The sequence below is a fragment of the Schistocerca nitens genome, chromosome 3 (genome assembly GCF_023898315.1).
Source record: "Schistocerca nitens isolate TAMUIC-IGC-003100 chromosome 3, iqSchNite1.1, whole genome shotgun sequence".
Lineage (NCBI taxonomy): Eukaryota > Metazoa > Arthropoda > Insecta > Orthoptera > Acrididae > Schistocerca > Schistocerca nitens.
The window spans coordinates 853,803,901-853,819,199 of record NC_064616.1 but is presented as its reverse complement, the minus strand read 5'-3'; the positions used below and the strand labels follow the sequence as shown (position 1 = coordinate 853,819,199).

General features: G+C 45.9%; 2 protein-coding genes across 2 annotated transcripts in view; both read left to right on the top strand.

Annotated features, from left to right (window-relative positions):
* The window catches only part of LOC126249451 (uncharacterized), a 243,854-nt gene that overhangs the window by 217,017 nt on the left and 11,538 nt on the right, over positions 1-15,299 (top strand). The window contains exons 6-7 of the mRNA XM_049951105.1: positions 8,291-8,433; positions 8,581-8,691. Coding sequence (XP_049807062.1) covers positions 8,291-8,433; positions 8,581-8,691 — 254 coding nt within the window. The remainder of the gene's footprint in view (positions 1-8,290; positions 8,434-8,580; positions 8,692-15,299) is intronic.
* LOC126248883 (zinc finger protein castor homolog 1) overlaps positions 8,603-15,299 on the top strand; it is a 111,368-nt gene continuing 104,671 nt past the window's right edge. Inside the window, exon 1 of the mRNA XM_049950342.1 lies at positions 8,603-8,691. The gene's annotated coding sequence lies outside the window, so the exon portion shown is untranslated. The remainder of the gene's footprint in view (positions 8,692-15,299) is intronic.

Below are 15,299 nucleotides of genomic sequence, written 5' to 3'. Positions count from 1 at the left end.
TGCTCCTAGATATTTCATGGGAGTAGTTGCTTCCAGTGATTCTTCTGCAATCGTGGAATCGTACAATACGAGTCTTTCTTCCTATGTATACGCAAATCGTTACATTTATTTATGTTGAGGGTGAAATGTCACTCGCTGCGGAAAGCGTCGATTCCCTGCAGGTCTTGCTGCATTTCGCTGCATGGAGCTTCCGATGTTGTCTACTGTGTCATTTATATATATTGTGAAAAGTAATTTACCTATGACTTTTCCTTGGGGTACGCCCGAAGTGACTTTTACGTCTGAAGACGTCTCTCCATTGAGAATGACATGCTGTGTTCTGTTTGCTAGAAACTCTTCATTCCAGTTGCATAGTTGGTCTCATATTCCGTACTCTCGTACTTCGTTCATTAAGCGGCAGTGTGGAACTGTCAAGGAACGTGGCATCCATCTGGGCGCCGTATCTACCGCTTTCAGGGTCTCGTGGACGAAGAGAGCAAGCTGGGTTACACGATCTTTGTTGGCGGAATACAGATTCCTACAGAGGAGATTTTTTACAAGCATGTAAGCAGCTAAATGTAAGCTACGGAGTTAACTGAATTCTTTGTGTATCGTCATTCACCCCGAGACAGATAGTGCAATTTTCCAACGCAAAATGGTCATGTTGCTTTTGATTGTCATTCCTTATGATTTCGATGTTCCTCGAAATGATTCATGCGAATGTCGGTGTTGTTACTTCGATGTCATGCAAGTGTCCATGTCCGATGTAAGACCTCGAGTTGTAGAGGAGGCCAGACACCAGACCCACGAATAAGGTCCGTGCCTTCCCGCGCCCGTGGGAACTCTTATGGCAGCTAGCTAAGGCAGGTGGTGGTTAGCTGTCAAGCTCCGTCTGGGGTCACACCGAAACGTTGTTAATCCTGTAACAGCTTGGCCTGCGAGCTGAAACTTACCAGTCTAGTCGTTCCAGACAACGCGCAGTGCAGTTTATACAGAAAATTTCTTCGTTTAAGAACCTGCAGCAGTAGACAGTCTATCTAGCCCTTCACTGCAAGTGTCTCATACCATCGACAGTAAGATGACTGGCCTGTGCTTCGCTTCTGATCTCCGGAATGAAAATTAGTTCTTTGAACCTAAATGTCTTTGGCCGATATGTCGATTAATACCATATGCCACGTTGCCATCTGACAAGACCAAAAACGTTTGTATAAAGTCTGACACAGAATCCGCCCTCATTTACATTGAATTGCTGGTCACTGGCCACATGCCAGGACATGAAAATTTAACGTACTTAGGGCGATTTATGTCTTGTAGACGGAGATAGTACTAAAGATGTAAAAAAGTAAAAACTGTAAAGTCCAGGCTCCATACAGAGTCAGTGAAGGTTCGCACAATGGTTTCGATCTCCTGTAACTCTTCTGCTTTAAAAAATGGACGTAAAACGTCTAGTAGATATTTTGTTATTACTCGCCAAGAGGAATACGAATATTTTCGGACGACAATGTTGTCATTGTGCTGTGAAGATAAAGTGTTCGTTACTGTAGCTTTAGGAAGGCATTAGGGACTGGAACGTACCGAGACGAAACGGCAAACTCGTTTTCAATACATATCAAACCTATTTCTCGATGTTCCGAAAAACATGCTAGTTCTCATTCAGAGGAAAGGTGTGGTTGTATGACAAGTGTTAATCCGCTGGCAATAAGCCGGATTTCCGGCTTCGGGCGCCTGGACTATGAAACACACTTTATACACCGTACGTAAGTTCCACTCGTTGACCTATTATATTTAGCGACGTTGGGTGGAGGTTCCTAATGGAAGACCTGTTTACCATTATGAAACGCAGCCCGTGGTGAAGTAAAGCGGAGGTCGTGGAGTCGAGTCCCAACAGGGGCATGATTGTGAGCTTTAAATGATACATCGCTGTGTTTGTCCTAGATAGGTATGGAATATGAAATGATGATAAGGAAGATCATTACTAATTAGCAAAATAGGTATAATATGTCTATTCAAAGACGACTATAACATGGACGAAATGGGTATGACGCTTTAGAAACTGCAAGAAATAAATTAATCATGGACTTTACGTAGTTATATCTCCTCCCCTAGCCCACCAGAGGGGGACGGGGGGGGCAGGGGGGGGGGTGGGGACGTGAAAATTTCTTCCATCACCAATATTCGAACCAGCTAGCTCTGTGTCCATCGCCACCGCGTTAGCGTCCCTGGCCTGGTAGGCGGGTACGCATTAGTCAGCTCTCTCTTTTATCAGCTGTAGCAACAAAAGAAATTAATGGAGTCGACGGTGACGGCGGAACACCTTAAGAGCGAATTCGGAGGGGCCGTGCAGTGCGCATGCGCCGCCGGAGCTCGCAACCTACTTCCCTCTCCTCAAGTTCAATGGGTGCACGCTAGAAAGTAGACATCTTCTCGCCACTGTGAAATATACGGCAGCATTTCTGTGCCGCGTGCCTCGCTCGATTTCGTTACGGAATATTACAAGTAGGTTAACAGCCGCTCCGCACGGTGTGTGTGTGTGTGTGTGAGCAAAAACGGCTGCCGGCGCGCTGTCGTCGGTTTTCGAGGCGGGGCGCCGACAATGAAAGCCGTGCATGATTATTCTCCACCTCTAGCCACCCCACTATTCCGTGCCGTGGAACAGGCTTCAGTCTGACCATTGCCGTCGACATTATCAAGTAATCAGAGGTTATCGTATTTGGCGTCACGCACTCATTAGTGCCGAAAACATCTGATAATCTAACAGAAGATGCAGAAGAGCTCTTGTGCAAAACGAGCTTCCCGATTCCAGATGATTCGTTCGAGTAATATGTATTATCTGTATCATAAATCTCACATCCCCCCTCCCCTCTCAGCATCGTTATATATACTGAAGAGCAAAAGAAACTGGTACACCTGCCTAATATCGTCTAGGTCGTCCGCAACACGACGTGGGGACTTGATTAATGTCTGAAGTAGTGCTGGAGGGAATTGACACGATTAATCCAGCAGGGCTGTCAATAAATCCCTAAGAGTACGAGGGGGTGGAACTCTCTTCTGAACAGCACATTGCAAGGCATCCCAGATATGCTCAGTAATGTTCATGTCTGGGAAGTCTGGTGGCCAGCGGAAGTGTTTAAACTCAGAAGAGTGTTCCTGGAGCCAAACTGTAGCAGTTCTGGACGTGTGGGGTGTCGCGTTGTCCTGCTGGAATTGGCCACGTCCTTCGGAATGCACAATAGACATGGATGGATGCAGGTGATCAGACAGGATGCTTACGTAAGCGTCACCTGTGAGATTCGTATACAGACCATCAGGGCTCTCGTATCACTCCAACTGCACACGCTTCACACCATTACAGAGCCTCCACCAGCTTGAACAGTCCCTTGCTGACATGCAGGGTGCATGGATTCATGAGGTTGTCTCCATACCCGTACACGTCCATCCTCTCGATACAATCTGAAACGAGACTTGTCCGACCAGGCAACACGTTTCCAATTATCAATAGTCCAGTGTCGGTGTAGACGGGCCCAGGTGAGGCGTAAAGCTTTGTGTTCGTGCTGCATCAAGTGCATACGAGTGGGCCTCCGGCTCCGAAAGCCCATATCGATGACGTTTCGTCGAACGGTTCGCATGCTGACACTTGTTGATTTTCCAGCATTGAAATCTGCCGCAATTTGCGGAAAGGTTACACTTCTGTCACGTTCAACGATTCTTTTCAGTCTTCGTTGGTCCCGTTCTTGCAGGATCATTTTCCGGCCGCAGCGATGTCGGAGATTTGATGTTTTACCGGATTCCTGATATTCACGATACACTCGTGAAATGGTCGTTCGGTGAATCACCACTTCATCGCTACCTCGGAGATGCTGTGCGCCATCGCTCGTGCGCCGACTGCAACACCACGTTAAAATTCACTTAAATCTTGATTACTGCCATTGTAGTAGCAGTAACCGATCTAACAACTGCGCCAGACACTTGTTGTCTTATATAGGCGTTGCCGACCGCAGCGCCGTATTCTACCTGTTTACATATCTCTGTATTTGAGTACACATGCATATATCAATTCCTTTGGCGCTTCAGTGTATATTAGATGTTCCGTAAATACAGCGATGGAAAAAAATCGCAACGCAAAAAAGTAATTAATATAGAGCAACGATATTTCGGGAATACACTTGTCTAGGTAACATATTTAAGTGATTAACACTGTAAGATCACAGATTAATGTAAGCGCGAGATAAGCCATTGCAAATGTGAAGTGCTGGTACGTTAATAACGGATGTAACCGCCAGAATATTGAATGCAAGCAGCAAACGTGTTGTTCAGGTGCCAGGTGACTGTTTGTGGGACGGATTTACAGGCCTGTTGCACTTGGTAGGTCAATATAGGGACGGTTAATACTGATTGTGGATGACACTGGAGTTATCGTCCGATGATGTCCCATATGTGCTCGATTAGAGACAGATCCGGTGATCGGGCAGGCCAACGCAACGTACTCTGTAGAGCATGTTGGGTTACAACAGCGGTATGTGGGCGACTGGAAAACACCACTGGAATGCTTTTCATGAATGGCAGCATAACATTTCAAATCACCAGATTGACGTACAAGTTTGCGGGATAACCACGAGCGTACTCTTGCTGTCGTAGGTAACCACACCACAGACCACAACACCATATATAAAACCACGTTAAAATTCACTTAAATCTTGGGTTTGTCGTCTTAAAGGCATTCATGATTAACATCAACTCGCTACGTCCAATCTCATAGGTATCTAATGCTCACTACGTTACGTCGGGTATATAAAGCAAATCTAATTTGCATCCTGGTAGTGGCAGACATGTTAACAGACCTCCACTTTGCTCTCCCGTGAGCTCTCGCTTGACACCGCCGAAGTCACAGACGGCAGTGGTTCGGGGTCAGTGGAATGCGCGCAGTAGGGCGTCTGGTTCGGAGCTGTCGTTGAAGTAACCGATTTGTAACAGTTCGTTGGGTCACTTTGGTGCCAACTGCTGCTCAAATTACTGCTGCAGATGCAGAACGATGCGCCAGAGCCATACGCCGAGCATGATGGTCTTCACTCTCTGTAGTGCCACGTGGCCGTCCGAAGCCCGGTCTTCATACGACAGTAAATTCCCGCAACCACCGCTGCCATGTACAATGACTACATTCCTTCCAAGTCTTTTTGCATTATCGCAGAAGGAACATCTAGCTTCTTGTAGCCCTTACACGAGCTCTTTCGAATTCGGTGAAGCGTTGATGATTGAGTGTTTGTCGTCTTAAAGGCATTCATGATTAACATCAACTCGCTACGTCCAATCTCATAGGTATCTAATGCTCACTACGTTACGTCGGGTATATAAAGCAAATCTGATTTGCATCTTTGTAGTGGCACCACTAGCGCCACTCTTAAGCGACTGACACGAAATTTGGATAGACATCTTTCAGATGTAGATATACGCCTTCCAATTTTCGTTTATGTCGCACAGCTCCTTCTTGGTGTTGCGATTTTTTTCCCGTCAGTTTAAATTGGAAGCCTTGGTAGCTGAACTGACAGATACTTGACTTGCCTGGTGGTGGACCAAGGATCGGTTCTCGGTACTGCAAGGTGGTTCCTTGCTCGAAGGACTGGAACGGGGTGCACGCAGCCTCGTAAGAACAACTGAGGAGCCACTTTAAGGAGACGTAGCGCGTATCGTAACGTGTTCCGAAAGGCTACGTCATTGGCAAGGGGAGCAGTGTGTTGACCACCTGCCAGTCCCGTACCGCCGTGTAGCGACGAACCAAGCAGCCGACGCGGTTCGGAGGACAATTCCCTGCACAAATAATAGCACCAAGACTTTTATAGTGACTTCTGTCGAATTTAACTTAATGAGGTACAGGTTTGTTGTCTTTTTTATACACATGTTATGACGTATATCTGTAAACTAACTAGCTGATATGAAAGTTAGAGCTGAGCTGAAGACAGCGGAAAACAGCCTGAAACGAACAGTAAAAGTGATAAGCACATCCATGTGTAGTTACACTAGAGCCGTCAGGTAATGTCTCCTTCGACAGGAGAGGTAATTACAAATACGTTTGATTTCACACAGCAGAGGTAATTACAAATACGACCCTGTTATGGCTTAATTTGTTATTATTTGTATAGAATCTTCCGTTATGGCTTTTGGAAAAGAGTTGTGCGACCATTTCCATTGAGTGGTGTAGCGAAATCACATATTAATATTGCAACATCGAGCAAGAAACTGCCCCATTGCACATTCGGACACTTCTTTAACACCGTATTGATACATGAGGAGAAATCTGTCGTTATTTTTTAGACTGTAAAAAATATTTTCTGAAACTGAAAGAGTAGTCTCTGACTTTTCCTTCTTATTTTCTTCTTCTGATACGGCAGGTCATGTTTTGTGTCAGTAACGGAAGTTGATTTTATTACGAGCTTTACTTACAGATAGTTCTAATCCCACTCGTAAATAATTCTAGAAACGAGTTAATTTTCTTGAAATGGGTACCTATCCTAATAGTATAAACTGCGAGCCCCTCCCAAGACATCGTGGCGATAAACAAATTCGTAGCGAGGCAGCTGACAATTGCGACCGAATGCAATCCACGGTAGAGAGCATTGTTTCTGAAATACGCATTTGCTGAAGCGGCTCCAAACCTGTCGGTGTCGCACTTATTCAATTAGTTTACGTCTCGTTTTCGTCGCGATAGCTGGGACTGGGAGGGAACGCTGCAAGCAGCTGGAGGTCGCAGTAGGTTTCCACGTGACGCAGCGCTTTGTGCTAATGAAACAGCGAGATGCTGTTCATTTGCGCCCTTCTGAGGATCTGCCTCACTGCATACAATTAAATCCAGTTGTGTGTCAATGCATTCATCAAGCATATATGTGATTTTGAATTAGTGGATGTAAAGTGGAGACCTAGCCGAAGAAAACAGCTAACAACTTATCCCCGCTGAGATCACATCACGATACAGGTACAGGCCGTCGTAGGTAGTATGTTTTTAATCGCGTCAACTGTAACTTACAGCCAGAAGAAGGTGGGAACAATTCGCTGCTCTCCATTTTGAAGGATACATTTCAAGAATTTTGTAATTTAAATTTTTGTAGCCGCTTCCGTGGCCGACGTCGCCACACCGGCGTATCTCGGAGGCGCTCGATCCAGAGCTTGCCGGATTGAAACCCGGCGGGAAAAAGAAATTTTCATCAGCATAACTTGACTGGAAAAGAGAGATCATCAGTTCCAGATGACCGAATTCTGCACCAGTGACCCCAGTTAAATTCCAAACTTCACTAAAGAATTTTATAGAGTGAGAAATCGTACCCAATTGACGGTTATGCGACGGATTTCACACTGCCCTACTTCTCACTTCATGTTCATCCTGAACAACGGAAATCCAGCATTAAGAGTACATTGCACAAACGCTTACGGTTTTCCGCGAAGAGCAATTTTAATCGCCCATGGTGGAGGAGGTCTGAGATCGTTTTCGAGTTCTGCTCTCCGACAGGACTTCGCACTCAGTGGAGGTCCAGTTCTAACGCGCTGATTTCAATCGATTTCCTCTCAATTTTTTCGTCTCTATTTTTTCATCTTGTGAATGCTCCACAGGATCGTATCGAATGCACTGAGTTTGTTTAACGGAAGCCTGTAAACTTATCTGAGCGAAGTGGCGTATGTACATTCCATTAAGAGGAACGACGTTCAAATCGAATTCTGGCGCCCTCGATTCAAGAACAGTGACTGTAGTGCGAAGAGCATCCGATCTGAAACTCAATGTGTCGTCGCTATGGAAGTCCATTGATATTACATTCCAGTGACGACAGCTCGAAGCGTATTTGTGTGTGTGTGTGTGCGTGTGTGTGTGTAAAATTACTAACGGACCAAACTACTGAGGTCATCGGTTCCTAGACTTACACACTACTTAATCTAACTGATGCTAAGAAGAACACACACACACACACACACACACACACACATTCCCGAGGGAGGACTCGAACCTTCGGCGGGAGCAGCCGCGCAGTCCGTGACATGGCGCCTCAAATCGCGCGGCCACTCCGCGCGGCGAAGCGTATTGCTGTGAGGATTTATCCTTCAAGCTGTCGCATAATAGTGTGGAATAGTGACGGAAGATAGCAAGAAAGGAATTTTCATGAGTGGGGAGAGCTTATTAACGTATAGAATTGCTCATAAAACTGTAAGTCCTCTGAACTAGGAATAATCGGTAAAATTTGCTTTCAGTACAGCAGAAATTGTTCAGGGAGATTTGGAGTCTCAGAGAAGTGTTTTGACGACGCGTTGATATCAGCGCCGTGTGGTGTTTCAGGCAAGATCCTGGAGACACTGTCGCTGAAACAGCCCGCGCCGCAGCAGGCGAGCCCGCCGACGCCACCGCGCACGCCCTTCTCGCCGCCTCCGGCCGCCTCCGCCTCCACCTCCGCGTCCTCTGCGTCCTCGTCGTCGGCGTCGGCGTCCAGCTGCGGGCAGCGCAAAGTGGAGCCGGCGGCCGAGGCGGCGGCGGCGGCGGGGGCGACGGCAGCGCCGGTGGCGGCGCACCTCCCGCAGGCGGCGGGCCAGCCGCAGGGCCAGCAGCCGCAGGCGCCGCCTCCGCAGCAGCAGCAGCAGCAGCCCGGCGCCGGCGCGCACCCGCTGCTCGACACGCTGCGCCACAAGGCGGCACTGTTGCAGCAGCCGCGCCTCTCCAACAACGCCCACCACGTGCCCCAGGTCAGTATAGCCGAGCAACACTTTTTTTTCCCCTGAAAGCAGGTTGCTATTATTCACGATTCCAGTACACCAATTATTCCCTACTCTTTTGGCTACAAACCACTATTTTTGATCGTCGGTTAGGCGGCGAGGAGTCCAGCGGGCGTACACCTTTGAGTATCCTTTACTGGTGGACGAGTGTGTCAGCACTACCAGCACAGATGTCCAGTTGTACAGCGAGGAGATTGACTGTGATTCGTCGATCGCCTCGAACGAGAGTGTCAGCACTTTCAAACACTGCAGGAGCCACAGCTGTGTGCGGCTAGCGGGCACGCGGCAGATCGGACAGGTTCGCGCGACCTTACTCCGATGATGCCAGACGCCTCGCCCAACACCGTGCTTTTGTTCACTTCCATTCACTGCCAGGTCTCCGTAGACATTCTAGAAGCGTCTATGAGTATCTACGAAAAGAAACTCAAAAACAGCTCTCTGCCTGGAACGCACCTACGTTACAGATGCCATATGAAGCCTACGTATAGCTCCGCTACCTATCGGAACTTCATGAAACTGTAGGGCCTGAGGCAGGAATGTTGGATGATGTCCCACAATAGATTCCACACTTTTTTTAACCGAAATTGGACGAGAAAAAATGTGTACCATTACTTATTCAACGCCGCTCGTATGGTTCAAATGGCTCTGAGCACTATGGGACTTAACATCTGAGGTCATCAGCCCCCTAGAACTTAGAACTACTTAAACCTAACTAACCTAAGGACATCACACACATCCATGCCCGAGGCAGGATTCGAACCTGCGACCGTAGCGGTCGCGCGGTTCCAGACTGAAGAGCCTAGAACCACTCGGCCACAGCGGCCGGCCCGCTCGTATGTTTCTTTTTTAATGAAAAATCGAGAGACTGCCAAAACGAAGTGCTTCATCTTTGTCGTAAAATGCTACACTCGACCGCCAGCAATGGATAAAGAGTTTCTAAATGTTTTAGTTGTATTGATGGCCATAGCTAGGATACTAGATAAGTGGGAGCTAGTGTTGCAGGTTCGAATCCTGCCTCGGGCATGGATGTGTGTGATGTCCTTAGGTCAGTTAGCTTTAAGTAGTTCTAAGTCCTAGGGGACTGATGACCTCAGATGTTAAGTCCGATAATGCTCAGAGCCATTTGAACGCATTTTTGAAGCTGCTAGTGTTGCAATTGTAATGAGATGACTGGTACTTGATCTGTGATGCGAGACATTGGGGTGCTTGAACACCGAAGTGTCGATAAACCAGTCACAGCTTATGATGATCGTGTACGAAGGGTGGTCATCAAGTTTTAATTATCAAATGCACCAGTGCTGCAGACATTTACCTCCACAAAGAACAGCAATTTTGTTTTTTCTTGGTGAAAATTAAAAAAAAATCATGGTTACCGCCAGTAAGCTGACCACAAGAGATATTATCCACGTCTTTAAAAGAGCATACTGGCCAATTTGGAGCGTTGTGGGTGGTGTGGAACTGGTACCAGGAGGTCGTCTGAGCCTCCACCACTGACGTCAGTCAAGGCAGTGAAGTGATGTGTATGTGCTAGTCGGTTGTGTGGAATCAACTCAGTAAGCTGGGTCAAAGTAGAGTATTGGCAGAATGTCAGAAACAAACTGGCGTGTTTTGATGTACCCATGACCACACCGTGAATGAAGTTGCCTGATTTCTTTATGCACTATCCAACGTGTCTACAAGGAATGGTGTAGCACTCGCAGCCATATAATTGACAGGGACCTGAGACGAGTGTCACGCCTTGTTAACGCTTATCAGCTTCAGACACTACAGGAATTATTGTTGCTGTTGCTGCACACAGGCCCTTCTGCTCAAACAGTTTCCGAACGAACTTTGCGGAGGGAACTGCATGCAATGGACATTTTGTGTCCAATACCTCGCAAAAGGCCTTTGCTATATATCAGTTACCAGCCATTACTTTCTTATGTCAAAGTTTTCTGTTCAGGATTCCCTACCACCTATATAATTTTGGCCGTAAAGGTGTAGGATACCATGTATACGATGCGCAACGACGACACACAACCTATCAAAAGTGTCATAAGATTGAAAGACTTTGTGAGCCACACGACACTTCAATGGTATATGCTCTCAGCACTTCTATTTCTTTCTCACAGTCCCCAAACAGACTGAGGCTACGAAATCCTTCTAGCTACTTCTTTGTATTTTCTTCGAAGCTCCATTTACCGTTGGAATAACAGGAAAATGAAACATAAAGATAACGATGACAACAAATCAGATTGAGAAATCTTTCTTTTAAGCACCCAAGACTCAAGTGAGTATGCTAATTGTGGATAGCCTCAAAACACTGTCTTTTACATATTTTTAACGAGAATATTTGCCACCTATAACGATTATCAAAGTAGAAACTATAACCCTCAAGGAAAAAATGAGTATCATTCCCAGTACCTTTTATAGCATACCACAGTGTCGTCAGTAAATAATTGTACGTATTTCGAATTTACCTTGTTTCAAACTCGTTTGTGTGAAATACTAGGAGCATTGGCACTGTTGCAAAATTGTTGGTATAGTTGTGATCGCAATAGGTCACCCACCGTTACTATTCACATACTGACAACTGTCATTCAGAAAGACACGCCCAGTCTTGCAGCTACATTTGTCTTAGTAACAGACTTTCATGATCCTGACGATCCAATCCTGAAGTGTGCTATTCCGAGAAAAGTAGGCGCGTTGCTGCATTGTTACCTAGACTGTCGATATGAGCCCGTTCCATTGGAATGTTGTTTCTCCACGACAACGCCTTACAGGTATTGTTTTGAAGAACTGCACACACAAGAGAACAGTGCCAAGACCGGTTCCCGGGCGATTTTGTGTGTATCGCTCGTCTGAGGGAGAGATGGAGAAGGTCAGAATGAGGCTTGAATCCCTTTGGTGTCATAGTGACGATCTTTTAGGATTCCTTAGCAAGAAACCGAGGATAATAGCGTAGCACCGACTCTTACACGAGAGCAGTCGGTTACATGATCCACTCGGCCTACTCCGAATTAGATTTATCACGTTTCCAAAGAATTCGAGAAACAGCGTTAATTGGTCCTTAAACAGGACTCTCTCGAATCTTTACTTGGTACTTGACAGCCTGAGTTGTTAAGTTTATCGTAAGTGGAAAGCTCAAAAATGGCTGACTGTATTGAGAAAGTAAGTTATTTGAAATTTCAATCGTCGCGTCTCTCGTCTATATCGAGAGTTACGTGCTGTAATTGGATTTTATCGAAATAAAATGGTTCAAATGGCTCTGAGCACTATGGGACTTAACATCTGTGGTCATCAGTCCCCTAGAACTTAGAACTACTTAAACCTAACCTAAGGACATCACACACATCCATGCCCGAGGCAGGATCCGAACCTGCGACCGTAGCAGTCATGCGGTTCCGGACGGTTTTATCGTGTGTTAATGGCTACAATGTACTTTTATTCTATATTACTGTCGAGCAGGGAAACTGAACTTCGCAGCAATCACTACGGTTTAGGCAGTGACTCGTGTACGAGAGAGGTGCTGGAGTGGACTCATAAATACGAAAACTCTGTTATCAAGACTTTTTCCTAAAATTTCTCGAAGTTCGTACGTGATCAGTGACTTTCCAAATATTAATACGTAAGCCGAGAGAGACTGTTCTCGTAGGCCTCAACAACTCACGACTTCTGTAGTTTAGTTTCAACAATATAGCGCCAACTGCAGCTCAGGTTCGGCATCCGCTGGTATTGTGGGAGAGGTGCGATAAAAAAGAGCCTGCAGGAGTTAGCGGTCTGCGGAAGGCGCTTTTCGCGACGGCCCAGTTGTACGTGGATGCGAGCGCCGCTGCCTAACGGTATAACTTATTGACCTTGTTTGCCCTCATTAGCATCTGCGCCGTGTGAAGATAAAGATCGTTTGCTCAGCCTGGCAATTCCGGAGGTGCGTTCGCGATCTCGCCTAATCAATTTGTCTTCATTTTTCTTCACACTCGGATGGAAATGTGTTCTTCGTCTGGCGGTGAGGCTCTCTTCTCTTTTTCTGGCGAGAAAATGCAAATGGGCGACGTCGTCGCCGCCGGCTGTTCTGGCACACTCGTTTGGGGAAGTCCCGGCTCGTTTTTCGAGGAATGTGCGCACGACCCAGTGATGTAAATCTGAATTCGCCTTACTGCCTCTTTTCTGCGCTGGACGAGCGTTATTAAGTATTGCGAAAGCTTTCGGCAGAGCGCGCCTACACCCGAGCACGGTTCTCGTATTTCTCCGCAAACGTGTTCGCTCGTTTTCAACGCTGGCCTTGGTAGACATATAAGGACAGCGGGTAGTCGTCGTGTTTCCTAAATATCAACTGTGAAGTACATGTTTTATTAACCGAGTCTATCTTAAGTTCCTCTGTGCACGAGTTGGACTGTTCGCTTTCAGTTTCTTGCCAAAGGAAATCAAAGCTGGCTAATGTAATCGTAATTTATTAGCTCAAAGTTTTCTTAGGACGTTAGGAGCAACAACCATATTAATAAAACTATGAAAGCGGATGTCTGCACTTCGCAGATCTCTGCCTCAAGAAGCCTTATGTGTGAATTGAAGAAACAATTGCTGTTTGTAATCTGTTCCAGAATACCTTTTCAACACCTTTACCAGTTCCTCATCGATGTCCCCATCCGTTTCACTCTGTTATCTCACTGGTCTTACTGTTTCCTTCTTTCCCGTATATTTTCTGTTGGTCGTTTTAAGTGGCGGTATCTTCTTCCTCGCCTCCATTTCAAGTTGTTCTACACCATTCCATTACATTCAAACTCCTCCAGATTCTTGTCATCGTTTCTACAACAATTACGTTTATCCTTTGGCGTCTTTCTGTCACATCTGTCGATCGTAAATCGGGTTAGGTTTAACGATATACTCTTGCCACTCTCAGACATGAAATGCGATTTTCACAGATTCTCGGATATAGTTGTGAATGATGTATCCTTACATTTAACTTTTGTACGTTCTACATTATTGCGCAAATGTTACTAAAAATCTAAAAGAGAGTTACTGTAGCATTCACCCAAGTGGAACAAAGATTAGTTATGGAACATAACCTTATTGCTGAAGGAATTAGCTGTAGCGTTGTTTAAGGAACCATCCCGGTATTCACTTAAAATTGTTTATTAAAAACAACTTAAAATCTAAGTCAAGGAGCTTGGATCCACCCCACTAACAACGAGTCCGTTGCCTTAAAATCTGGCCCACGCACCTAAATACGAAGAACCTTGCCATAGGTCTGTCAGTTACCCGATGTTTGTGTTCCGAAGCGGGTTAAGTTTCCGATTTTATTTTTATGGCATTCAGCAATTCTTCCACATAGCTTTATAGCTGCGTGACAATTTCAGTCATTTTTGAAAAGTCCACAATACACATTTTCCTTGATCGCTGCAACTTTTTTCTCTGTTATTAAGTTTCCAGTCATCATACATGCTTCCGCAACTTGCAAGAATAGAGCACACACATAGTACCTACACCTTAAAATTTGTGCTCATGCCTGGGGCTGAACTCGAACCCGCGATTCTTTTTGTATTTACAAAAGCACATTTGAATTTGAAGCAGTAGTACAGTGGGAAATATAAGAGATTTGACACAAGATCTAATATGTACTAGTCGACCAGGAAATTTGGGAAGTCCAAGATTTGTTTTATATACGCCGATTGCATTGACTGGTAAATGTGAGGCTGAAGTAAGTTTATAAATAGTGAAGAAAAGGGACTATAGACAAGTGTGAAATTAGACTGTATTGTACAAAGTTTGCATGCGAAGGAAGCCGCTCTAGAATGCAGGGTAAAGAAAATAAAGCTCTAGTGAAATAGAAAGAATTGATCATAAGGTATCCTACTCTTGATTACTCCTTCTCTGTAATGTATAGCGTCAGTTGTGCTTCATTCTGGTTATTAAAAAGTTATGACGCATTGCGTACTCGGCATAATATTAATAGCCCAGTTCTCGAGCCGGTCATTAAGACGAAACCGCCTAACAGCAGTGTATCCTCGTGGTTGACACACCTGGTTCAGTTGGTCGGACACTGGTTTTCTATATTGGCAAGAATAATGAAAGTCAGACCTGCCACCTTAAGAGAATGCGGCTCGTACTGTGAGGTGCAAGTCAGCACCAACCCGGTCACTCGGCAAGTTTTTCGGGCTCTGCCTTATGTAAATGGCGTCCTCTGTGAGGGCCCTCAATGCGTTCGTGTGCGCGTGTTTGCGCCGCGGGACAAAATACAGAATAATTTATGGGCGTGTGTGAAAATGCTGCGCATATCGGATTCAAGGAAACGAACTAGCGCCCAAGTTAATGTTTTGTGTGCAAATGGCGGCACACGGAGTCGTATGGGCAGACGTCAGCGCTGCGGCGTTGCAATCATCGCTGACTCGGGAACGCGCGCTACGCCCTTGTGGGTCCGCGGCCAACGCGTGGGTCATTCGTAACAACACTGCGCAGCTTACACAGGAAGCAAATTACCTGATGGGGACTCAAACAAAAAGCAGCAACTCGGGCATGCGAATATTTAAACACACCAAGTTTTGAATGCCGATGCAGGTGCTAATTTACCACGGTAACGCTGCCGTGTCTGCAGATCTGCGGGT